Source organism: Orycteropus afer, unplaced genomic scaffold (genome assembly GCF_000298275.1).
Source record: "Orycteropus afer afer isolate SDZICR_OR568_19922 unplaced genomic scaffold, OryAfe1.0 scaffold00150, whole genome shotgun sequence".
Taxonomy (NCBI): Eukaryota; Metazoa; Chordata; class Mammalia; order Tubulidentata; family Orycteropodidae; genus Orycteropus; species Orycteropus afer.
The window spans coordinates 5,678,495-5,706,419 of NW_006921737.1; the positions used below are offsets into that span (position 1 = coordinate 5,678,495).

The following is a 27,925-nucleotide window of genomic DNA, read 5'->3' on the forward strand; positions in this document are numbered from 1 at the left end:
AGTGGAATTTTGTTATTTTAGTCTTTAGCTTTGACTTGTTTAAATTTTGGCACAATTTAACATATTTTATCATTTGGACTTTATACCGTTTTCTTTTTAATTGTATTATCTTTATACATTTAAACTTTTTAATCAGTCTTCTTTTCATCCTTTCTTTTAATGCTAGTCTATTCTCTCAGCTGTTTAATATTTAATTTTCTCCTAAGAAAGTAATTACTATATTATCTTAAATCATTCTCTTATTTATTTTAAGTCATTTTAATTTTATCTCTTAAGATTTTGTTTTCTTTATCAGTATTTCTTTTTAATTCTCATTTTATCCCATCCATTTTAGCTCTTCAATATTATTCTATTTCTCAGTTTTCTGAACTTGTATTTTTGCTTCTTTAATTTTATTTGAAATTGTGTATTCTTTTAGGTTTATAGCTTCTGAAATTATTTTTCTCTCAATAGTTTGTTTGTTGTGTATTCTATTGTTTCCATAGGATATAATGTCCATTCCTATAGTAAGAAGAATCATCAATTACCACAGCAAGGGGTTTTATCCTTTGTCCACAAAGTTTGGGTTAGATATCTGTGAATGCTAACACTATCACCCCTACCCTTTGGCCATGTGATGTTGAAGACCTCATCTGATATCTGAGCTTAAGCTCACATACTCTGAGAATTCTGACCCTTTTTAAAAAAGCTTATCAGACATGGAATTCATCATTCCCTTTATGTATTCCAAAGGCATGTAGGGGCTGGATGAGGAGAAGAACAACTCTAACCTTCTCTCTTTCAGCCAACATTCCATGTAGCTAGTTGACACCCTCGTTATCGTTAACTTCAGAATCCAGTAATATACAACTGAGAGTAAAGATTTCTCTGAAGTAAGCAGAGAAATATCAGAAACTCTGGGAGGCATTCAATCCCACCAAGAGATGCATGCAAAGATAGGCCTGGAAATCTGCTACGGAATATCACAACCTTGAAAATCCTGTGGAGTAGTTTGACTCTGCACACATAGGGTCACCATAATTCAGAATCCACTCAACAGCAAGTAACAACAACAAAGCATTAATAAATAAATAAAAACACTGATATTGTTATGAGGAAATCATAATTCGAGCTCTGACTTTACCTTTAACCCACCAATAGTCATTTGGTTATTCTGGACCCCAGTTTCCATCTTTCAAGGAGAGAGTTAGAATAGATTGTTTCTAAGGACGTTTGTAGGAGCTCTGGTAGCGTAGTGTCTAAAGCACTTGACTGCTTACCAGAAGGCTGATGGTTAAAACCCACCAGCTACTCCTCGGAAGGAAGATGGGGCAATCTACTTCCGTAGTGATACTGCCTCAGAAACCCAAGGAGGGGTCGCTACGAGTCGGGTCCGACTCAACGGCACATAACAACAACAACAATAAGGATGCTTGTGGCATTGTCCATGCATCCATAACTTTCTATTCAAAGAAACTGTGAGACTGGCACCAGTATACATAGACAATGCATTGTTTTCTGTCCCAGAGAACAGAAGCCCAAGAGTTTATTGCTGACAAGGGTACAAAGGTTTCTCCAATCATGCTAATTTGGTGAAATGATAACATGTTACTATTGTAACTAAATGAATGTTAGATCTGGACAAGTGCTTGACTTACTTTCCATTAATGACACCATCTGGGTTGAGCATGGGGATTATCTTGAAAATGAAGTTTTCCCTCAGAAGTCTAGCCACAGGATCACTGCTGACCAGGAACTCCAAAGTCCCCTTCATCACCCAGCTGGAATTACTCTCTCCTGGATGAACTCGGGCAGTGATCACTTGGTATGGACGTTGCCCTGTGGCAAAAGGAATAAAATTAAATTAAACCTAAGTACACTTTCAATTTCCATAAAGATAGTTTCCAGGGGACCGGAGTTACCCCTGGCTGGCATGGAATCCTAAATAGGTCAATTGTTCCAAGTGGATTATACTTGAATTGTTCCAAGATTCTACATGGATCTATTTTTCATCTGCTTCCATCTTTGTGGACTAGAAAACTCAAGAAAATGCAAAGTTAGAGCACAAGGCTCTTATCAAAATTATAAGTATTAAGTGATATTAAAAGAACCCAAGAACCAAGCTTATGAAGATCACCAAAGAAAACAATGAACTTTCCAGTGTGTAGTCCAATAGTATGACACTGGGGGAAACAGAACTGAGATTGAATCTCACCTAACACCTGTGAGATCTTAATTTCTTTGAGGCTATTTCTTATCTAGAAAATGGGAACAATAATACTGACCTCATCTGGTTGGTTGTTATACAAGCAAAAGATATGAGTCTAAAACACTTAGCATATTGTCTGCCATTCAATACATGTTGTTTCCATCCCTCCTCATTATAAAGTTTATGGGTAAACTGGTCCTCTCATTCCCTGGCAGAAAGAAGAGTCAAATACAGAAGCAGTATACTGGGAATTTTATGAATATAAGACATTTGATTCAATACTTGTGAGAGATTTAACAGAAAGCTATACCAGGAACTCAATATTGAGATCAAAATACTTTCTTTATTTCTCAAAGGGAGTCAAGAAAAGGCTGTCTATCGAGTCACAGGGAGTGCATTGACCTCAATAGGACTTAGGGAGAATACATTGATTAGAGAACAATAAGTTTGTCTTGCCTTCTTTGCTGGTGGAACACATCTTGAGTGTCAAAGTCTTGAGTCATATTCTGAGGCCATATCCATGAGCAGATGGAAATTTATGTTCATGGATTAGTGATATCTGTTCCCCCTCTACTCAAGGGGGTGAGGTTGGCACCTACTAGAAATTCACCAAGTCTATGTTAACTCTTTTCCCGTTCTGTGCTCTTTTTTCTGATTCTTTTTTTCATTTTGTTGTCTCCAACCAATTCCTTATTGCTTCAAAGTTCACTCTAATGGCAATAACCAAGTATTTGCCAAATATAAAAATCCCAGTCACTAAACAGCCTAAAATTTAATAAACTACTAATTGCTTTCTATATATTTCAAATTCTGAGTTAAATATGGTTTTTCATCCTTTAAAGGATTTTAGGATTTTCTTAAGTGCTTTATGTATATAAATTCATTTAATCTGCACAACAGTAGGATTTTGAAGGGACAAACTGTGTCTAATTCTGTGCAAAGAGAGACAAAACCTCTTGATAAAAGAGCTAAAGAACAGATAATAGAAGACAGAAAAAAACTTTAAAAATATGTATTATCATCAAATGAAACAGTAACAAAATATATATATATATATGCACTCCTTCTCTTCCATGTTTCTGCTGACATCCACTCAGATCTAGGTTTAAGGGGAATGTTTTTGTCAATTGCTATTATGTCATCTCTGACTCACAGCAACCCCATGGGCAACAGAATGAAACATTGTCTAGTCCTTTGACATCTTCACAATCATTTATATGCTTGAGTCCATTTTTGCCGCTACTATATATTTCTAGTGCCATCCATATTAGGGAACTAATCTTCCAACATTATATCAGGCAATTTTCTGTTGTGATCTATGGGATTTTCATGGGGTAATTGTTAGAAGTAGATTACCAGGTCTTTCTTTCTAGGCTGTCTTACTCTGAAGTCTTGGATGAAACCCACCCACTTTAGGTAACTCTGCTAGTATTAGAAAAATACCTGTGGTAGAGTTTCCAGCATCATAGCAACATACAAGCCATCACACTGTGACAAACTGACAGAGGGGTGGTAGCATAGATCAGTGTTTTTACAGACTGTGGTGAGGAAAAGTCACCTCAGCTACTTCTATGTCCTCTATACATTGGAGATAATAGCTATATTTTTGCTTAAGCAGATGTCTTGAGTATATTACAGGAATTGCAGCAGGCACTGGGTAGAAAAAACTTGAATAAGTTATAGTTCTTGTTTTCCAAGAATCTTAGCATTTGTCAGTAGCAACAAATATACAAGCAGGTAATGACAAGTAGAGATGTATCTAAAGCACCAAAAATAGATCCGACTGAGAGATAAGGACTTTCTCAGAGATGTAATGGCATTTGGACTGGGTCTTGCAGAATAAATATCATCTTACCAACTAGAAAAAATGAGAAAATGTCTTCCAAGCAAAGGAAAAGATACAAGCTAAAACACAGAGGAATGAAAGTCGGCAGCATATTCTATTATAAAGAACAGTTATCATAAGCAAAGAGTAGGGTGAAGTGGCACATGAATAGAGAAAAGTAGATTGGTGTCAAACTAGTAAGATCCTCTTTTACATTTATTGATTAGGTATTTGTTCTTTGTCCAATAAGGCATAAGTTTTCAAAATATGGAGTCAGTTTCTCACTATTGTTCTATGATTAGTGATGGAGTGTATTACAGAATCATCAGTTATGAATAGGTACAAAAGTTTGCATATGATACTATATATGAGACACAAACTGCTGGTTTCCTTCTTTTTTACTAAAATGCTCCTGATTTAGAGGAGAGAAGAATGTCCCCAGATTAAAATATCCAGCTTCATGGATTCTGTTGTAGGTGGGAGTGGCCATGTGACACAATTTTGTTCCATAGGTTATAAACGGTGGCAAAAGTAAGGCTTTCTCTTTTTCTTTGTAAAAAGAAAACCTACAGATTGGGAGAAAATATTTGCCTATGACATATCTGACAAAAGACTTATCTCCAAAATCTATAGTAAACTTCAACACCTCAACACTAAAAAGACAAGCATTCCAATTCAAAAATGGGCAAGGGACATGAACAGACACTTCACTAAAGATGATATGCTGGTGGCCAACAAACACATGAGGAATTTCTTAGTATCTTTATTCATTAGAGAGATGCAAATTGAAACATCGATGAGATATCATCTCAACCCAGCAATAATAGCAAAATTCAATGGGACAGAAAATAAATGCTGGTGAGGTTGCAGAGAGACTGGAACTCTCATACACTGCTGGTGGGGATTGTAAAATGGTACAACCATTGTGGCAAATGGTATAGCATTTCCTTAAAAAACTGAAAATAGAAATACCATTTGACCCAGCAATTCCATTACTAGGGATATATCCTAATGAAGTGAGAGGCAAGACACAAACAGACATATGCACACCTATGTTCATTGCAGAACAATTCACTATAGCAAAGAGATTCAAACAACCTAAATGCCCATCAACAGATCAATGGATAATCAAATGATGGTACAGTCACACAATGGAATACTATGATATATTAAAGAACAATAAAGGATATGCAAATCATCTCACAACATGGATGAGCCTGGAGGACATTATACTGAGTGAAATAAATCAGTCATAAAAGGACAAATATTTTATGAGCCCATTACTATAAAATGACAAAGAATGGTTTGCTTAAGGAAGGGAATTCACTTTGTAGTTTACAGGGGTGGGGAGGGGAGGGGAGGACATAACTTCAGGGTAGCTGGGGTCCACATGCTGAGGTGGGAAAGGGGAGGTATAGTATGGAAAGAGTCAGTGACCACCGTGATAACATTAGGGAAAGGGAGGACACCAAATTGTGCACATAAGATATAGATGACAGAGGCTAATACCAGTATATCCACAATACTGTGTTATCATTAACACTAAACATGAGGCTACAGATAAACACATAAACATCTGAGAAGGTCAGATGGGGTTCGGTGAATGGGATTATACTCTAGACCAAGGATAGAATCAGCTGAGGCTAATCTTGCAGATACCACTAATACACAATACCTGCAACCCTTAAAGAAACAGAAGACAGACATAGAGCAACCCCTCACAGACATCCAGATACTGTGGGAGAGAGATCTAATGGATCTACCGACTCAGAACCATAGTGCTGGGGGACACCAGACTCAACTAGCACAACAAAATACATAAAAAATCTTATTCCACAACCTACGTCAGTGAGTAGTGAGTAGTGGCTGGCTTCTTGAAAGCTTTCAAGCAGCCATCTAAGATGTAGCTAATGGTCTCCTATCATTGGAAGTGAAGAAGAGTGAAAAAGACCAAGGGCTTTTGGAAGCAATCAGCCATAGAAAATGATGGACTTTGAGACCAGAAGAACTAGATGGTGCCCTGCTACCAAAGCCAACCACTCTGGAAAATATCAAAACTGGATATCCTGGATAGGCTGGGAGGAAAAAAATGTAACAAAATCCAAAAAATCAATAATGATCAGAATTTCTGGTCAGAGGGAGTCTGGTGGGAACCCCAATACTACAGCCTTGGGATATACTTTGGGCCTGGAATAAAACTCACTCCCAGGGGCTGGCTCTCAGCCCAATAGTAATTAAGACATACACACAGACCACTCAACCCAGGGTGATGCACCCACATACTCTATGGAGAGGAATCCCTTGGAGCAATCAAACATGAGGCAGTAGAGGGGCAACAGTCACACGGAAGAAATGCAGGACACACAAGAGTGCATGACTATGAGGGGCATGGGGGGAGGGGGTACTGGCAGGGGAAGGGAGGAGAGTGGGTTAGGGTTGGGGATGAGTGAAACCAAATGTACACAAAATGTTGAATGTAAAACAAACTGCTCTGTAAGTGTATACCTAAAGCACAATTAAAAACAAATAAATAAATAAATAAAAAGGTAAGTCTTGCTGGAAAAGTGATTAAAGGAGACAATTTCACCTGGTAAAAGCCTTGTTGTTTTTCCTATCTTTTTCTTTCCTCTTCTCTCTGCCTTCATCATAGTTGTAAGATCCACAGGTAGGGAAGCCACCTTGAGAATCAAAGTTACATGTTAAAGTGGCATAACATTAAGAAGATCTCAACTTCTTGATAAATCCCTTGAGCAGCTTTACCACATCTTCTCTGCCTTCTTCAAGTTCTCTGGATAGTTGAGATCAATAAGGCCTTATTTAACTAAGCCAATCTAATTATATTTATGTTACATACTGTTAAACTCCAGTACTAATTTCTATGAATATAAGATCAAATGTAAAGCTACTCTTATAATAACATTACCTGGAGTGACATGCACATGGGGAGAAAATAGTGAAAGAGGGAGCTGTAATAAGAATGATCTATGACGATGTGTGTCCCAGAAAAGAATGGTTGAGAACCATTAACTTAAGAAATATGGAGTCAATCAATGATGGATTTTCAACAGTAGAAAAACATGTCAAAACTTGTGCTTTAGAAAAGTAATTCTGACTTAACTGTAGACAATACATTTGTCTAATCAGAGACACTAAAGGAGCTCTGGTGGTGTAGTGGATAAGGCACTTGACTGCTAACTGGAAGGTCAGCAGTTAAAACCCACCAGCTGCTCCATGGAGGGAAGACTGGGCAACCTACTTCCATAAAGATTTACAGCCTTGGAAACCCAGTGGGGGTCACTATGAGTCGGAAGCAACTCAATTACTCAAATGTGAGTTTGGAGTTTTAATAGCTTTCGGGGCATATTTCCAGAGTTCAAGTTCCAGTTTGCTATATTCCACCAGAGGTAAGTTACATACTTCTATGCCTCTTCATTTTCCTGTTTGTCAGTGGGGAAGATAACCACTCCTAACTCAGAAGATTAAATTAATTTAACAAGTAACATGTCTCGAAGGGTTGTTGATACATGGTAAGTGCTTAAATAGAGATTAAGTGCTGCTACTGCTGATGTTGCTATTATTATTCCCAGGAATGCTCTGAGTTTTAAGACTCTTTGGCAAGATCTCTGAGACCAAATTTTAAAAGATTTCACCAATATAGTTGACTATTATTTCCTTTATCAATTGATAACATTAAGATATATTTCTTATACCTAGGCCATTCTTCATGTCTTCATTTCACTTATCAAAGAGAAATGAGACAACTCTCTTTAGGAAACCCAAGAGCAAAGGAATGGATGCTTTAAAATACCATTGGAAAAAATGTTTTGTGAGAAATTTTAGCAAGTTTCCAAAGAAATCAGCATTGGATTTGGTGTTCTGCATGTGATACTAATGATTCACTAGCTGAAACTTTCTGAATAAGCATGCTGGGGAAAAGAGATATACAGGAAGCTAGCTGAGCACAGTGGAAATTAACTGAGGTCACCTTTCCCACTATATCATTTGCTCAGAGTCACTTTTTGCTCCTTCCAAAGTAAGCTTCATTGGCACTCCAATAAAAACCTTATTGAGAAATAAAGAGGCTTGATGAATTTGTACCCAATCAGTAGCCTATTTTCTGTTCTATAATTCCTTATCACTCTCTTTGTGGTTTTTGAACTCTGTTCATTTGCAGCATATTGAACAACAACAGTAAGTGCTCCCAGCCCAGCAAGAAGAAATAAAAAATAGCTTAAGCCCTTGTAAATTTTCGACACCAACTGAACACTCTCATTGTCTGGGCCAGTTGGCTTCCATTGCCTGCTATCTCCAGTACAATGCAGTGCATTAGTCAATAAACCAAATGAAAGCCTTTGCAGAGAGACATCAACAATATGTTTCTTTCCGTTGGAGAATCAGGTTGATAATCTTCTATATTATGATACACCACATGACCTGGCAGGCCTTTCTGAGCATCTTGAAGATGCATGTGGGGAAAACTGTGGGTTCTCATAATGACATAAGTAGCATTTTTTTTTTTTTCATTGCTAGTTGATTTTCCTCTCTCCCCCTCCATGATTTAAGACAATTTTGCTGTCGTATCAGTGAGTTAAACTTATGAGCCCATTCCATTGTATCAGCAAATGGTACTCCAGAGAACCCATAATAGACAACAGCTGTAAATAGTATGCAACACACATATTATGTGATTTTTTTTCTTGTAATTGACAAGTTCAGTCTTAATAACTTTTCTCTTCTCAGCATAGGGCAGAGAGTGCCAGGTATTCACAATTTTTTTTTTTTCTCTGAGATTTATAAAATCTATTCCAGAGTTACCAAAATCTGTGGGAAAGATATGGTTTGGTCATATTCTAATTCTTGAAGTTAAGTGTTGGCAATTATGTCAGTGGTAGTGACAACTGTAATGAGACATTAGGAAAGCCAGAAGATTGAATAACACCTAAGGGAAATCAAGCTAAAAGCCAATAAAAAGTTGAGAAAAACTGAAGACATGTGTGATGATATACATGTCTACCAAACTATGTAAGCATCCATACATTTATTCCTTCTTTCTTTCAACAATGTTTATTAAGCTCCTGCTCAAATTCTCCTAAGGAGCCCTGGTGATACAGTGGTTAAGCAGTCAGCTGCTGAACAAAATCCACCAGCCAACTCTGGGGTAGAAAGATGAGGCAGTCCGAGCCATAAAGATTTACAGCCTGGGAAACCCTCTAGGGCACTTCTACTCTGTCCTGTAGGGCCACTATGGATCGGAATCAACTTGGGTTTTTAGAAGGCAATCTGCTGCTTTCTGGACATTCCAAGAGAAATAATGGTTTTTGCCCTTAGGGAACTAATTACAGTCGGGCACACAATAATTATAATCCTTTGTGATCTGGGTCATTCATCCAAACATTTTCAAAGCAGAGGGGGAATGCTCAACAAAACATTTTTTATAATGATATGAGCAGCTGGAAGTGACTTAAATCTCCATCTGTAGGGAACTAGTTATAAAATGATAAGTAAAACAGAATATTATGCAGTCATTAAAAATGACATATAAAAGTTTCCTTATTGACATGAGATGGTGTTCATGGTGAGTGGAATAAAATAGGCAATAGAATGGAATCATGGAATGATCTCATTAGCTATGGCATCTATTTAAATGAGGAGTCCCTGGGCAGAGAAAATGGTTAACTTGGTTGCTGCTAACTGAAAATTTGGAAGTTTAAGTCTACCCGGAGGCACCTTGGAAGAAAGGCTTGGCCATCTACTTCTGAAAAATCAGCCATTGAAAACCCTATGGAGCACAGTTCTATTCTGACACACATGGGGTGGCCATGAGTTGGAACTGACTCAACAGCAACTGACTTTGTACAAAGAAATACATCTGGGAGTGGAGGTCATCTGGATGATTTTTATGTCTTCTTTATCTTTATCTGGTATGTTTACCTCTTCAGAAAATAATAATCAATATGTCAATTTTCAAGCAATCAAAGTATTTTTATATAGTAGAACACCACAGATGAGGAAGAATAAAAAATAAATTTTCACTTAAGAAGTGACACTTATTCAGGTTTGTCAAGATTGAGTAAGAATTTGTCAGATAAAGGAAAAGGAAAGAAGCAGTAGAAAGGGGTCAAATAATAATGTTTGCAAACTAACAAGGCCATGAAGTACATAATACCCGAGGAAGAATGAAGTGAGTTTATGTGACTGAAGCCTTAGCTATAAGTAAGACAAGAGTGGGAGTGAAACTAAGAAGCTGTTTATATCTGCTTCTGCAAACCTTCAAAGTCTGTGCTAAGGAATTTGGAGACAATTTTGTATTCTATGGAAGCACCATGGAAAATCATAATGAAAGGGTGTGATCAGATAGGACTTCCTCCTGGAGCAATAGCTTTAGATGGTAGGGTTAAGGGGTGGGAGAACTGGCCAAAACAGCAGATTGTGATTCCAAGGGGAAGTCAGCTAACATGGAAGCAAAGCTAGAAGAAAGAGTGCATAAACATTACCTGACTGAAGGCTAAGGAGATGAGAAAGAGTACAATCAAACAGAAATGGGGAAACAAGGCAGGGGTACTATTTTGACCCACAGAGATAATTTGACAACATAGAGACAATTTTAATAGTCACAACTTTGAAAAGAAGGATTTTACTGCTATCTAAAGAAAAAGGTCAGGGGTTTTGCCAAATATTCTACAATACTCAGGACACCCACCACAAACAAGAATTATTTAGGCCTAAATGTCAGTAGTGATATGATTGATAAACCCTGGTTTATTGTACCAGCTAAACTATTCCAGCACAATGTTGAACAGAAATGGTGGTGGTGGCAACCACTGAGAATAAGATCATTCCCAATCTTACAAGGAAACTTTCACTATATCATCATTAAAGCTATATTGAAAGTATCCTTTATCAGATTAAGAAAGATTTGTTTTAATCCTGGTGATTAAGAATTTTTAATTTTAAAGAATGCCTGACTATTTCAAATGATTTCTCAGCATTAGATGAATACATGCTTTTCTCCTTTATTTTGTGAGTGTGCTAAATTTCATTTGTTTATTTATTTTTATTTCCTTTATGGAAAACTTCAAATATGCATAAATATATTTTATCACCCAGCTACAGCAATAATCAGTCTGTAGCCACTCATTTTATATATACTACCATCCAGTCTTCAGCTCTCACATTATTCTTTTGAAGCAAATCTTGGGCATCATTTTAATTTCAACACTGATTGATTTTTTCATGTTGTATCAACCTTATACTCCTGGAATAAAACCAATTTGATTGTGATGTATTATATTTTATGTAGTACTGGATTCAGTTAATTATTTCTTTAGGATTTTTGCATCTATGAAATCCATGGGAGAGATTGACCTGCAATTTTTCTTTTTTGTACTATTCTTGCCAGGCTTAGAAATAAAGGTTGTGATGAGCTGGAAATCATTATCTTTATTTCTGTTCTCTAGAACATTTTTGCAAGATTGGAATTATTACCTCCCTAAGAGTAAAATTACCTGATAAAGCCATCTGGACCTAGAGTTTTGTTTGTCAGAAGATTGTAATAACAATCCAACTTAAATAATAACAAATTGAAATTAGTTACAAATATATTCAAATTATGTAGTAACAAATCTAATGATTTAAATTTTGTACCCACGAGATGTTTATCTGTGTTTTATCAACTGTGCAAAGGCATTCAACTGTGTGGATCATAATAAATTATGGACAATGTTGCACAAAGAATGGGAATTTCAGAACATTTACTTGCAGTTATGAGGAACTTGTACATAGACCAAGAGACAGTCCTTTGAATGAACAAGGAGATAATGCATGGTTTAAAATCAGAAAAGGTGTGTGTCAGGATTTTATCCTTTCACCCTACTTATTTGGTCTGTATGCTGAGTGATATAATCTGAGAAACTGGACTATGTGAAGAAGAATATGACATCAGGATTGGAGGAAGACCAATTAACAACATGCAATATGCAGATGATGCAAACTTGATTGCAGTAAGTGAAGAGGACTTGAAGCACTTACTGATGAAAATCAAAACCACATAGCCTTCTGTATGAATTACACTTCAATGTAAAGAAAACAAAAGTCCTCACAATTGGACTAATAAGCAACATTATGATAAGCAGAGAAAATAGTGAAGTTGTCAAAGATTTCATTTTACTTGGATCCACATTCAACATCCATGGAAGCAGCAGTCAAGAAATCAAAATGGTGTATTGCATTGGGCACATCTGCTGCAAAAGACCTCTTTAATGTGTTAAAAAGCAAAGATGTTACTTTGAACTCTAAGGTGCCCCTGATACTAGTGTTGATATTTTTCATCACTTCGTATATATGTACAAACCTGGACAATGAATAAGGAAGACCAAAGAAGAATTGATGTCTTAGAATTATGGCATTGGTAAAGAATATTAAATATATCATGGATTGCCAGAAAAACTAACTAATCTGTTTTAGAAATGCAGCCAGAATGTTTCTTAGAACGAAGATGGTGAGACTTTGTCTCGGACATTTTCAATGTATTATCAGGAGAGACCAGGAGAAGGACATCATACTTGGTAAAGGAGAGAATCAGTGAAAAAGAAGAAGGCTCTCAATGAGATGGACATGGCTGCAAAGATGGGCTCAAACATAAGAACAGTGAGAGGATGGAGCAGGACTGGGCAGAGTTACCGTTCCGTAGTACATAGGGTTGCCATGAGTTGGAACCAGCCTGAAAGCACCTAACAACAAATTTATTCTTCGGTCAGTTTGATGATTTTCTGTTGTTTCGTACAGTAATCTATATTTTCAATTTTATTGGCAAAAAGTTGCTTTTGAAACACTCTTATTATATTTACGTTTCTGAGAATTTCTGCTGATGCTTTCCCTTTTTAATTTTAATATAGTGGCTTTTCCTTAATCAGTCTCAAAGAGAACTTATCTTTTCCAAGAAACAACTCTTGGTTAAATTTATTTATTTTACATTTGCTTACAATTTACTTAATCTTTGCTTTTAATGTTTAATTTTATTTCCCTCCACTTTCTTTGATTGTTTTAATTTTCTGTATTTTCACTGATATAATAACTACTTGTTCAATGAATTAATGAAAGGGAATCTATTAATATCTTGAAACTCCATTATGAATTTGACTTTTTTGTTATAATACTGTCAATTTTATTGTTATTTTAAATGTATGTTATCAGGTATATACAGATTTATAATTATCATATTCTCTTGATTAACTGAACTTTTTATAATTATGAGGTATCCTTCTATATTAGCAAAGCATTTTGCCTCTTAGTCTCATTTGTAATAATATAGCTATTCTGGCTTTCTTTTGGATACTCTTTATAATATGTCCATTTTTCCATCCCTTTACTTTGAATCTTTCTGTAAATTTTGGTATATATTTGTCTCTTGAAAGCACCAAATAGTTGAGTAGTGTATTTTATCCAGTCTAACAATCTTCAATTTTTTTTAATTGGAATATTTAGTCAATTTACATTTTATGTAATTAATTACATAAGCTGATTTAATACTATGTTTTTATCATTTGTTCTCCATTAGTCTTAACTACTATATTGTCTGTTTTCTTTCTGTCTAACCTTCATCGGGATTGATTGGATATTTTGCTCGTTGTTCTTTTTTTTCGCTCTGTAAGCTAGAGAGTTACATACTCTTACATTCTGTAATTGATATATGTTGGTGTTGTTGTGTGCCATGGAGACAATTCTGACTCTTAACAACCCTCTAGGACAGAGTAGAATTGCCCCATAGGGTTTCCAAAGCTGTAATCTTTGCAGAAGCAGACATCCACATCTTCCTCCAGTGGAATGGCTAGTGGGCCAAAATGCCAACCTTTCATTTAGCAGCAAAGCACTTAACCACTGTCCCACCAGGCTCCTTAATTGGTATATAGAAATTATAAATATGTGTCTTTGGTTTACCACAAGTTAAGATAATCTAATAAATGTTAATTTCCACTATATATATATATATATATATATATATATATATAATTCACAAGACACAATAATGTAGAATGTGTGAAATACCATATAACATAGATGAACTTGGAGGACATTATGCTTAGTGAAATGAGTCAATCACAGAAGGACAAATATTGTATTAGTCCACTACTGTAAATTGCCAAGGAAAAGTTCACATATGGAAGGAAACTTTCTCTGTTTGGTACCAGGGATGGGGGGAGAGGGGAGGGAAATGTCTCAATAGGTAAGAAAAAAGAAAAAAATCACAAGACATTATATTTATTAGTTGATTAATCTGTATTAATCTAGATTACATCACATTTACCCTTTCAATTACTCCTCATTCTTTACTGCATGTATAAGCTTCCATCAGGTTTTATTTTCCATCTGCCTGAAAATCACCTATTCCTACTCTTTCTAATATGTCTTCTAGTAATGAATATTTTCACTTTTTTTTTCAATTTGGAAATGAATTAGTCTCACCTTCAATTTCAAAGAATACTTTTACTGGGCATAAAATTATATCACCCCTGCTGCTCAACTGTGTTCCATTTCTCTCCATGTTCCTTCCACTAGGCTCCTGAAAGAACTTGACTACTTTTAATAGCCTTTCCAGGTAATATGACTCTTCATTTTGCAGAAAAAAAATTGTGTTTTTTGTTTTCTGTGGCATGTGTTCTTTTTACTTAGTTTCCAAGGGAAAAAGAGAATGCTTCATTGGAATTTTCAAGTTCTTGAACTTTCTTCTATCTTTTCTTTTTCATTTTTTTCTGTTGATTCTCTTCGATATTTCTAGCTTTTTCTTCCATGCAAAAGCTATACTATTTATTTCTGAAACATATCTAACTTCTTAGGCAGAATTTCCTCGATAATGTGAAATAAAAAGGGGTCTTTACATCCATTCAGTAACATCACAACTGTTGGATATCTGACAGACTAACAAATAATTTTGACAAGCTATGTAAAAAAAAAAAATGTAGGAGCTCTGGTAGCATAGTGTCTAAGGCACTCGACTGCTAACCAGAAGGCTGGCGGTTCAAACCCACCAGCCACTCCTCGGAAGGAAGGTTGGGCAATCCTACTTCCGTAGTGATACTGCCTCAGAAACCCAAGGAGGGGTCGCTATGAGTCGGGGCCGACTCGACGGCATAAAACAACAACAACAACAACATGTTAAAATGTATGGGACTATATGACAACACATTCATAACATTTCTACAGCACCTGCTAGCTGAGAAAGCATTTTCCCCTACATTATTCCTCTAGCACTCAGAGTAAATTTCTAAAGTAGGCAACACAGGTATTATCTTGCTTTCTAGTATATTTGTATGGAAGTGCAGAGAAAGCAACAAAAAACTTAGGTATTCTGAACCACAATCCAACGTTCTTTTCATTTTATCATGCATTGTCCTGTGTATATATTTAAGAAGGTAGAAATGAAGCTTACTGAGATAAGACAGGGTATATTGGGGTCAGGGGATCAGCACCAGATAAATAAAGAGTCAAGAGACTTGGGTGTGAGAGAGACCTGGTTCTCCCTCTTCTGAATTGCATGAATTTGGGCAAATTAAAATCTTTTAAAATCTCACTTGCTGAATCATAAAATAATCTCTTAGGTCTTTTACAGCACCAAAATTCAGTGATCATCAAGGGTAATGCAAAATAAAAAACCATAAAAAAACAAACTCACTGCCATCAAGTCAGATCCGACTCACAGTGACCCCTCCTTGGGTTTCTGAGGCAGTATCACTGCAGAAGTAGAATGCCCGATCTTCCTTCTGAAGAGTGGCTGGTGGGTTTAACTGTCAGTCTTCTGGTTATCAGTCAAATGCCTTAGACACCATGCCACCAGAGCTCCCAATGCAAAATACAGCAGATAAAAAGTAAACCTTTTAGCTAATGGTCTTAATCTCCTTCAATTCTACCATATTATTCTCTATTCTTTTCATAGAGCTGCTAACAAGAAGCAAAATTACATGGAACTTTTTTTTTTTCTTTTTCTAATTAGAAAAAGAATTAGCAAGTGCTAATAAGCAGTAAAATGGTCAAAAGCCCAGTGACAGCAGAAGAAAATAGAAAATGTGGGTGATCACTGCTAATAATCAGCTTCAGAACAATCAAGCATGGGCTGGTTCAATCTTGCTGCTCCCAATAACTGGGGCACAATTCCTTCTCAGATGAGTATGATTTATCTGCTCATATGCCCTTAATTACAAATCCTTAAACTATGATCTTTCTGGCCCCAAAACTATCAAAATAAAAGTTAACTAAGTTGTAGTTTCCAAACTCTTTGTACCTATGGTTGCTTCAAATATTGAAATAAAATTCTCAGTCAGATCCCAATTTCTCATCCTCATCCCTATTTTCTTTTGGTGGTGAGAAGTGGCCTCAAACCCTCTTCTTTCCAGAACTCTGAACTCTATCTACATTTCAAAGCCTTCAAATGGAGATATGGCCTCCATTCACCCCAATGATATGTATATACCCTGGAAAATTGCTTTTTCAGATTTCACCAAAGAGATGTCCATAGACTGACAGAGGGGGAAAGCAAATGTTCATGGCCTCATACTCCTCACTGTGAACCTTAAGAGAAGCAGGGAGGAAGCTTTGGAGGCAAAGGCCAGACAAACGTGCTTCATAGCTGACCAGGTGAAGAAGTCAACCAGAGGATCATGATCTTCCCATTGACAGACCATTAATCTTTTTTTTTTAAAAAAAAAAAATTCATTTAAGCTTCTTCACAAAATAAAGGTATTACACACAGCAAAAAGGGAGATTGGAAAGTAAAATATATTTTTCTCTACTGCCCAGGACCTCCAATGTCCCACTCTCTCATTCCTCTTTTCATAGCCACACATCCCTCTCTCTCAATACTGCATGCCTACAACTTCTTCCTCACCATCTGGTCCATCCACTTAGAAGCCCAAGTGAACTAAAAATGAACACAAAAGCATCACCTTATAGGACATCGTGTATCCTACATGATAAAGCCCACACTCCTCATTCAGTCCTCAGTAAAATTGCCCACCAGTGGCCCCAGTATGATTATCTGGTCTCATTTCCTATGACTCCTAGACCAATTATTCTTCACTCCCCTTTTTACTGTTCCCCAAATACACCATGTCCTTTCCCATCCATGGCTTATAGTGTTGTGCACGCTATTCTATTTGGAAGTCTTTGCTCACTACTCTTAATGGTAAAGTCTTTTTGCCCTTCTCTCTGAAGCTTTCCTTGACTTTCCTCAGGCAGAAAGAACAGCTCCCTTCTCTTAGGTCTGATGGCACATTATCCATGCACCTGTATAGAACTATGTGACATTATAATACATTTCCCTGTTTCATCTCTTCTATCACCCTGCCTATGTCTTATTTCTCTCTCCCTAAAGCAGTACACAAGGACCTCTGGTAGCATAATGCCTAAGGCACTTGACTGCTCTGCTAACCAGAAGGCTGGCAGTTCAAACCCACCAGCCACTCCTCAGAAGGAAGATGGGGCAATCTACTTCCATAGTGATATTGCCTCGGAAACCCAAGGAGGGGTCGCTATGAGTCAGGTTGGACTCAACAGCACATAACAACAACAACAAAGCAGTACACAGGAGCTCTGGTGGCATAATGCCTACAGCATTTGACTACTAACCAGAAGGCTAGATGTTAAAATCCACCGGCTACTCCTCAGAAGGAAGATTGGGCAATCTGCTTCTGTAGTGATACTGCCTTGGAAAATAAGGAGGGGTTGCTATGAGTTGGATCCAATTCAACAGCAGTGAGGTTTTCTTTTCTTTTTTTCTTGGTTTAAAGCAGTACACATACCAATTATTCAGAAAAATTCTTGTTGAGAAGATAGATGAAATAGCTTTAATTAAACCCTGCCTGCCCTGTCATGTCGCAACACATTCACTCCTTTTTTTTTTTTTTTTCTCTTTAAGTAATTGATTCATTTATTCAATAAATGTTTATTGAGCTCTTATGTTCCAGGCAATGTACTAGTGACTGGTGCTACAACACTGAAAGAAGTTAAAGTTCCGGTTAGCAAGGAGCTTACCTTCTAGTGGGAAAGGTAAATGATAACATAGTGCAAATACTATGAAGAAAACTGGAGACCATGGGTGGTATAAATGGTTAACACACTCACTGCAAACTGAAAGGTTGAAGGTCTGATTCCACCCAAGGGCATCTTGGAAGAAAGGGCTGGAGGTTTATTTAATGCTATGGATTACAGTTCTTCTCTGACACATATGGAGTTGTCGTAAGTTGGAATCAACTCAACAGCAGCAGCTTGGATGAAGAAAAATAAAGCAGGATGAGGAAGGAGGGTCATCATTTTAGAAAAGTGGTCAAGAGACTGCTCTTTGCAGAGCTGACATTTGAGCAGAGACCTCCTTGAATTGAAGGAACTTATCCAGTTCAACATATTAAGTGGGGAGTGGGGCTAGAGTACACAGAGAGGAAGAGAGTGCTAGAAGATAAGGAAGGAGAAGTAGTCAGAAGCCAAATTACAGAAAAAGATTGTAGATGTGATGGGGAACAGAGGAGCTTTAGAACAGGGTAGTGCCATGATCTAATTTGTACTTTTAAAACATTACTCTGTCTGTGGCATGGAAAATTATCTGAAGGAGAGTAGAAGTCCAGAAAATTATGTCCTAACAACAACACCTTGTTCTGTTTTAGATGTGATGCCAAGGAAGGCAAAAACCAGGTGCTGTCGATTCAATTCTGATGCATTCTGACCCTGTAGGGGAGAATAGAACTGCCCCTTAGGGTTTCCAAAGTACAATCTTCTTGAAAGTACACTGCCATATCTTTCTTCCGCAGAGTGGCTGGTGGGTTTGAACCCCCAACCTGTCAGTTAGTAACCTAGTGCTTAACCAGTGCACCACCAGGGCTCCTCCAAGAAAGGCAGATCTTTTTTTTTTTTTTTTTTTCCAAAAAAAAACAATCATCTATCAGAAGACTTTTGTGACCATTGAGAAAGTTTCCATCCATGAAGTGATAGACAGGATTATGTGTCCATTCATTTATACAGTATTTATTATCTTCTATGTGGCATCTACTTCTGTAGTGATACTGCCTCTGAAACCCAAAGAAGGGTTTCTAGGAGTCGGATCCAACTCGACCATGGTGAGAGAGAGATGTAGCAAGGAAAGAGCCCTGTTTAAGCATTCGGCTGTTAACCAAAAGGTTGGCAGTTTGAAGCCATCAGGCACTCCGTGGGAGAAAAATGTGGCAGTCTGCTTCTGGAAAGATTACAGCCTTGGAAGTTCTATGGGGACAGTTCTATTTTGTCCTATAGGTTCTCTATGAGTTGGAATTGACTCAATGGCATCAGGTTGTTTGTTTGTTTTTTTTTTTTTTTTGCTTTACTTTGTTTTGTTTTTATGTGTGCCACAAGGACTGTACCAAGCACTGAGTATACTGAAGAGTCTTAGGAAGAGTCCTTGTCATCAAAGAACTAGTAGTTTTCCCACAGGAAACCAGTAAGTATTTGTGGAAACTCAAATTTACCAATGATCATGAAGATGGCATGGAGCCAGGCAACATTTCATTCTGTTATACAAAAGGTCACCAGGAATCAAAGACAACTCAGTGGCAATTAGCAACAACACACAATGTTAGCCTTTTAGAAGCTGCCCTAATTACAGCAGTGTTTCTCAAATTTTAATGTGTATGTGAATTATACAGGAATTTTGTTAATACGCAGATTCTGGGTGGTTTTTTTTTTTTTTTTTTTTTTCCAGATTCTGTTTTAATGAATCTTCAGAGGGGACTGAGATTCTCCATTTCTAACAAACTCCCTGGTGGTGCTGAAATTGCTAGTCTGAAAATCATACTTCAAGCAGCCAAGCTCTCACTGTCCAACAGAAATATTATGAAAGGCACATGGGTAATTTTATGTTTTGTAGCAACTATTTTTTAAAGAAGTTGCAATTAATTGCAGTAATATATCTTAGGTAACCCAAAAGATCCAAAATGTTTTCATTTCACTACAAAACCGATATTAAAAAAAAAAAAAATTAATGAGATATTTTGCATTCTTTTTTGTACCAAGTCATCAGAAGTACAGTATATATTTTGTACTTACAATATAATTCAATATGGACTAGTCATATTTTAAATACTCATTAGCTACATGTAGCTCATGGCTACCATATTGGATTATGAATTCCTATCAAGCCCTATCAATTCTCTAGCTGAAACCCTTCACCTCACTTAATAGTAAAACACTATTATAACCCAATGGTATATATTTGAGAAAGTAAGAAAATGATTTTTTTAAATAAGGTGCTCTTCCTAAAAGCATTTTGTTTCACTGCCTTCTTTCTCACGAAACAATCTAATTTTGAAATGTTACCAGTGCATATTTCTTTGCAAAGGACAATCTCATCTTATTTTTCACCATTCTGTCTCTGAACTATAAGAAAGTGGGCTCAGATAATGGGTATAAATGAAAAGAAAATCAGCAAATCTATTCTTGGGCAATTTTCAGATAACTGAGAGGAAGTGGTGTGATCAAGGCTGGGATAACAATTTTAAACTCTGCATAAATATGAGCAAATTCATCTGCATTTCCTCATCTGCATCAGACCATACAGATTTTTCTGGAGACTTCTGTTATATTATAATATGCTGGCTAATAAAAAATAATACATCTATCCTATAATGATACATAATATATGCAGTAAAATAGTGTAGTATTTGGATTGGGTTTGAGAAATTTACTACACACAGAAATGATAGTCACTTGGGAGAAATGTGTAATTGCATCAGGAAATTGCAGACAGATGCTTCTGAACCACCCCCTCCCAACCAATCTCTCAGCTGATCTCAGTTAGGAATGTCTTCAGAGATGCCTCCAGTCTGCTTGCTCACTGTCATCCCACAGTACTGGCTCCTTTGCCCAAGATCCCCCTACTAGAATTATGGCTACTTGGAGTTCATATGTGACACAAATGGTAAGTACCCAGCTACTAAGTGGAAGGGGTGATTTGAACCCAACCAGAAGTGCCTCAGAAGACAGGCTTTGTGATCTGCTTCTTAAAGGTCATAGCCGTGAAACCTTATGGAACACTTCTAACTTTGTTCACATGGAGTCAGGATAAGTTGGAATAGATTCCACTGTAACTGGTTGTTGTTGTCATTGTTGGAAGAGAAAAGCTTTAACTAATTCCCTCAAGCTCCAGGTCTCAAGAAGGTTCTTGAAACCTATGGGCCACTGGTAAAGGACTAATTCACTTTTGGCTATTTTTGAATGGATATCTTCATAAAAGAGATGGCCAAGGCACAAGCAATCTCCTGCCAGAGCTCCTAGTTCAGAGCTGAACATTTCTCTCAACAGGACGTGTGCATCATGTAAACTGTAGAAGCATAAATAACCAAAATGAAATGGAAAGCAGACTTTTTTATGCTCCATAAAGACTCATCTAACCTGTCCCATCTTGTTACAATGTATTACATTTCACCAGGTTTAGGCATCTTATAAGGTACCAAAAGATAAGAATCTTGAAGAGATTAAAGAGCTATCAGTTTAGTTCAAAAAACTTTGAAGTGAATTCTAGTGACTATTTCTGCTCTCAGGTCACACAAAAGTTTCTTGCTTTTCTCTCTCATACATTATTTGCTTGACAGTATCGAAGGGGAAAAATATCTTAAGTCCTTGAGGGAGCTGACTCTGGTTTTCAAAGACATTTTCCTACAGAAGCAAAGTTTGTGTACCTCTAATGCTACAACATGAGCCCCTGGGTAGTGAAAATGGTTAATATGCTCATGTGCTAACCAAAAGGTTGGCAGTTAGAGCCTACCCAGCGGTACCTTGGAAGACAGGCCATGAAATCTACTTCTGAAAACTCAGTCATTGAAAATTCCATGGAGCACAGTCCTACTCTGACACACATGGGGTCACCATGAGTAAGAATGGACCCCAAGGCAACTGGTTTTTAGAGTTACAATTTGTGGCTGAATAAATTTTGATGTGGGATATTATTACACATCATGTAAGAAGAGAAGGAGAAAGATGAAAAGAATAAAATACAAAACAAAAGTGATCTCTTGTACAATGGAAAATTTTAAATAAGCAAATAGGATGATTCTTTTTTTTCATAATAAATTACAAACTGAAAGTCTGCTCTTCAGTGAAGCATCTTTCAGGAATCTTAGCCTTTGTCGTGGAGTAAGTTGTGTCTCCAGAAAATATATGTCAACTTGGCTCAGCCATGATTCATAGCTGTTTGGCAGTTATGTAATGGTGTAATGTCACCTATGTGTTGATATAATTTGACACTTATGCAAACCCCTATGATGTGACGTGATCTGAAAAGCCAATCAGTTGCAGGGGGTTTAGGATGTGATGCAATACTCTCACTCAGATCACAGCCCTGATCTAATGTAAGGGGAGTTTCCCTGGCATGTGCCCTGCATCACCTTTTATCTTACAAGAGAAAAAAAGGAGAGAGAAGCAGGCAGACAGAGGTAATTCCTGTCATCAAAACAGGAGAGCTGGGAGTGGAGTATGTCCTTTGGACCTGGGATCCCAGTACTGAAAAACCCTTAGACCTAGGAAGATTGATGACAAGGAACTTCCCCCAGAACCAGCATAGCGAGAAAGACTTCCCCTGGAGCTGACACCCTGAAGTCAGATTTCTAGCCTTTTAAACTGTAAGAGAATAAACTTCTGTTTGTTAAAGCCATTACACTTGTGGTATTTCCATTATAGCAGCACTATATACCTAAGACAGCCTTCCCCAAAACCTTTTCTAGCCCCAGACACTTAAGACAGCTCATAGCTCTAGATAGCGGGGGGGGGGGGGGGGGGGAGTGAAAACACAGCATGATGAATAAGTTAAGGTCTTGAGTCATGAGGACAGATAAAACAAGAGGAGAAAATTTAAGAATCTTAAGTCCAAAACATATGCCACCATCTGACATCAAAGCAGAACAGTTGTAATCTGAAACTGTGCCAGGTACTTTCAATACTTGTGTTACTTGCTTTGAGATGTGAAAATTTTTGCAAGAATTGGCTTGGTACAGGTTGTTTTGGGAAACCCAGAATGTGTTAAAGAGATGGGGCAAATTCAGCAGTAGGAAAGTCACCTTGCTGCTTAGTTATTCCACAAATAGAACTGAGAACTATTATGGACACACACTGATCTGGATGGAGGTATTATGTTTTGAAATTAAGGCTGAGCTTCTGGTTTAGGGTAAGAGACAGAGGAAGGGAGCAGATGAAACATAAAAGTAAAATAAAAAGAAAAAAGATTATTATTGCTGTGTTTTTAATTAATATTACTATAGTGGTGACCTGCCTGTTCTTCACTTATATAACCTGACAAGGGTATTTCTGATTCCCAGTTGCTTGGCAACCTGTCTTTTATGTTTAAGTCATTTAAATGTATTCACCTTCTAAATTAGGTATATTCACAGATGACTGGGCAATGAGAAAGAGCCCCTGGCAGGCCAAGGGCTCCTAAGATGTGTAGAATCAAAAGAGTACATGGTGAGTAGGTCTGGTCAGGTAGCCTGGCAAAGAATTTTAGATTAACATTAAGGCCTAGAAATTAATACTTGAGATCCACATACAGAGCCTCTGCTGCTCTCAAATCAGGGTCAAAGATTTATTTCTCTTTTCAATATTTCATTTTGCCATCCTGACACCCTCATGTAAGTTTCTTGGAGACAAATGCCAAGAGCCCTGTCCTCATGCACATGGACCTTCCAACTCAATTGGCCACAAGGATTTCATCATCATGTGTCCATATCCTGTTGCTGCCATCTGTGGCCTGACTTGTGAATGTGCACAGCAATAGCTGATCCAGAAGTGGGGTCATCCACATGGCACATATCCCACATCCCACATCCAGAGAATGATGGTTAGTTTTATGTGTCAACTTTGCCAGGCTACAGTTCCCAGTTGTTTGGTTAAATATTAGTCTAGATGTCATGAAGGGCTCACATGTGATTAAATCAGTTACCTTAAGTAAAGCAGATTACCCTCCATTATATGGGTAGGCTTTGGCCAATCAGATGAAGGCCTTAAGAACAAAAAGTTTTCCCTTGAGTGTGCTCTGCCTGCAGACTATAAATAAACATTTTGCCAGAATACCCTCACTCTTTATTCTACCCATCCCCTGGCTTACAAATTTTGGAATGCAAAATTGCAGAAATATCCAGCCTGTCACCTGATCAACAGGTTTTGGACTTGTCAGCCACCTATACTCACATGAGCCAATTCCTTTAAAACACACACATACACAGAAGAAGCCCTTGATGGTGCAAACCATTAAGAAGTTGATGACTAGCCAAAAGGTTGGTAATCTGAACCCACTCAATGATGTATGTGATGAAAGGCCTGGTGATCTGTTTCTGAAAAGTCACAACTTTGAAAACTCTATGGAACTATTTTACTCTGCACACATGGGTCACCGTGACTCAGAACTGACTTGAAGGCAACTAACAAAGGTATATATACACACACATCCATTTATATATGTATGTATACACACAAATATATATATATATATATATATATATATACAGAATGAGAGACATGTCTTACTGCTTCTATTTCTCTAAAGAACCTAAGACACAGAGTGTTATCAAGTCTATCAAAGAGCAAAATGAGTCTCTGAATAAACTTAAGCAAAGAGATTTATTAAAGGATTTTACAACTGCACTTGGGCTATAACTTTTAAAATTACAAAATGTTCCAAGGTTCAGAAAATGAGAAGGGTTTTTATATGAATTTAGAGAAACAGTAAACATTAATCTACATCAGTAACTATAAGACATACATTGGTTAAACTACAGATATCCTGTCTTAGAACTAGCCTGCAAGAATTTTGTGAAAATAGTTTTATTTGTCTTTCACAGATAGAGATAACTTCTGCAAAAATATTCTTTCTGAAAGTAGCTGCATTTGTTCCTCCCCTCATCCCTATCCTCCCCAAGTCAACAGAGATTAGTTCATTGCTATAAGCTTGGTTCAAATGCCTCTTATTTTTCAAATCTGTCAATACGAAATGGATTTTGATCTGCACCCTAGGCAGAAGCCTCTCCTACGCCAAACACCTAGATTTTGAGGGGCTCCTCCACAATCTCCCCTTTTGATCAAGAGTTTCTATTGAAATTCACTGATGACTATTATAAGAGTGTCTTTTTCTTCATGGACATACTTTCTTAAATATCTTTTGGACAGCTGCTTATTTTGGAGATACATTTGTAAGACTCTGGACTATCTACGAAAGGTAGACACGCACCATCTCTTTTGTCTTTGCCAAGCATAGCTTGCACTTCTATTTCTGTGATCTCTTTAGGAAAGCCATGTAAAAGTAGGGTCAAATTAGTGGTAATACTTGGCAGAGAGGACCACTAGCCAAGGTAGAAAACTGCGCTACTTTCTAAGGAATAGTGATTTATCTAAAGTATGTGATCTTTTGCATAACAAGTGGTATTGCATGTTGAGTACAAGCATTTGGCATACATTTCATTAACTGTATGACAATTATTATAATGGTTAAAAAAATCAATTTAATCTGTAAAATGGAGCTTCAGTTTAGAAAGGGGAGTGCTAACGGCTCTAAATTTTCATGTGCAGATTGAGGATGGGGATGAGAGGTCTAACATTCAGTTAAATTGCTGGCATTATCTACTGATTGGGTCAGTTAACAGCTTGGGGTTAGCTGTCTATTTCAGATTTCATCTTCTTCTGGCCATTAGGGCATTTAAAGATGTTGTCTTATTTCTGCTGTCTGACCAAGGTGCTAAGGTATACAAATTTATATAAAAGGAGAAGCTAATAGAATAATTTAATATTCAGAGTCTGAAATGTATGAACATGTTTCTCTGAAGAGGTATATATATCAACAAGACTTAAAATATGTTCATATTTTAGCATAACAGAATGGGATAATGCATTAAAATATTTTAAATATATTATCTCATTTCTCTGACTGTACTTTTGTCTGTAGTAAACACATTGCTCATAGACATTTTGAATGTAATGTCATAAATAATTGGAGTTTCAGTAGCACAATTAACCTTATTAACTTTTAATTTAATATCTTAGACATTTCTAGCATTTCTGAGGCAGAATCTGAGTCCTGTTTTTCATATATTATTAAATCTATTAATTTTAAATTATCCTTAGATTGGTAGTCTACTGTCTTCTGACAATGATCTTACTATTTTCATTACCCTTTTTAAAAATTATTTTAACTCTTTTCTTTAATTCTTACCTTAGATGTATTCCTTTTTTTCACTTATACAAAAGTTATTTTCTTCATTTAATTAGACCCTTCCTTTATTTACACAGACTTTCTTTTCTTTACTTATATTGATCTTCTTTTTAGTTATCTAGTCTCTCAATTAATTACATAGTTCTTTCTTTTATTTCAAACCTTATTTTGGCTTTCTGCTTCTCTCTCATTCATTCTATTAATATGTCATTGTTTCATTTCAAATTCATTATTTGCAAGTATTTTAAGCCAAGAGAAATATAGTTCACTCAAGCCTTGTACAAGTTAAGCTGAAGCTTAGCTTTTATAATGTTCCATACTCAGGAATAACCAGACATTCTACTCTAAGACAAAACTATTTTCTTTTTCTCTCTAAAAACATATCACTAGAAAACTTCTGGCAACATGATGGAATAGGCAGGCAAGCTTAAACAAAAAAAGAAAAGAAACCAATTGACAGAGATACAGAAGATAATCCTGGAGCCCCAATCTTTGAAAGGAAGTATACAGAAGTAGATTAGGCACCAACTAGGGAAAAACCCTGAGTGAAAACAGTGAGTATGGACACAGACAGAGCTATGGACTGTCAGCTACTCTGATGACACCAATAGCCTGAATATTTCCAAGGGGTGTTGAGACCTAAGAATTGACCTAAAGATCAGACCTTGTCACCAGGGCTGCAGGGACAATTGCACTGGTGGCCAATGAGTAGGAAGTGAAACAGCAAGGAAGGAGATGACCTGAGTTGTGGAGTTTTGTCTGTGTGGAAGGCACAGCCATTTTAGTTGTTTACAAGTGGCAGCCACTTTGGATATGTAAAGTGAATGAGGTCACAGACATTTTTAATGTTTACAAGTGACAGACATTTTGCATATTTAAAGTGACAACATTCTCATTCAGATTCCAGGGACCTAAGAATAGACTCTGTTTGCCAAGGATGGCAGGGATATATGGGAGCAAGCCTGATAATGGGAAAGGAGACAGATAGTGAGTGCATAAGTGCTGCCAACTAGCAAATAGAGGAGCACAGTACAATGTTATGTAGATAACATCCAAACAAAACAAAGAAAATGAAAATTTGGGGCAAGTCACTCCAACATACAACCACCAATTAACTATAAACACAAAAAGTCACAATATTTCAGAGACAACAGAGCATCACAGTCCACATAAAGAAGCAAGAAAAAGCAGTAGAAACAAGGGACCATGCTACAGACCTAGAACAAATCCCTGAGAAAGAAGCAGCATTGGAACTCCCTGATAAGGAATTCAAAAGAATTCTATTTAAGTACCTTCAATGGATTGAGAGACAGATCAAGGAAAACACTGGCACAATTGAGGAAAACACAGAGAAAACCATAGAACAATTTCAAGAGACAATATAAGAACAAAATGACAAAATAAATGAAAAAATTAGAAATCATTCAAAAACTAGGATAGAAATCCAGAAGATTCATCCTAAATTTTCAGAAATAGGTAACACATTGAATGGGCAAAGGAGTAGAATTGAATCAATGGAAGACAGAATTAGTGAGATTGAAGACAAATACATGAATACATCTTTGGAAAGGGGTCAGTCAGAAAAAAGATCAAAACAAAATGAAGAAAGACTAAGGTTCATGTGGGATGCCATCAAAAGAAATACATGTAATCAGAATCCCAGAACAGGAAGAGACAAAATCACAGAGAAAATTGTCAAAGATTTGTT

At 36.9% G+C, this 27,925-nt stretch overlaps 1 protein-coding gene across 1 annotated transcript in view; it reads right to left on the reverse strand.

Moving 5' to 3' along the window:
* AGBL1 (AGBL carboxypeptidase 1) overlaps window positions 1-27,925 on the reverse strand; it is a 1,441,949-nt gene that overhangs the window by 951,217 nt on the left and 462,807 nt on the right. Inside the window, exon 18 of the mRNA XM_007946116.2 lies at window positions 1,638-1,818. Within this exon, the coding sequence (XP_007944307.2) occupies window positions 1,638-1,818 (181 nt within the window). The remainder of the gene's footprint in view (window positions 1-1,637; window positions 1,819-27,925) is intronic.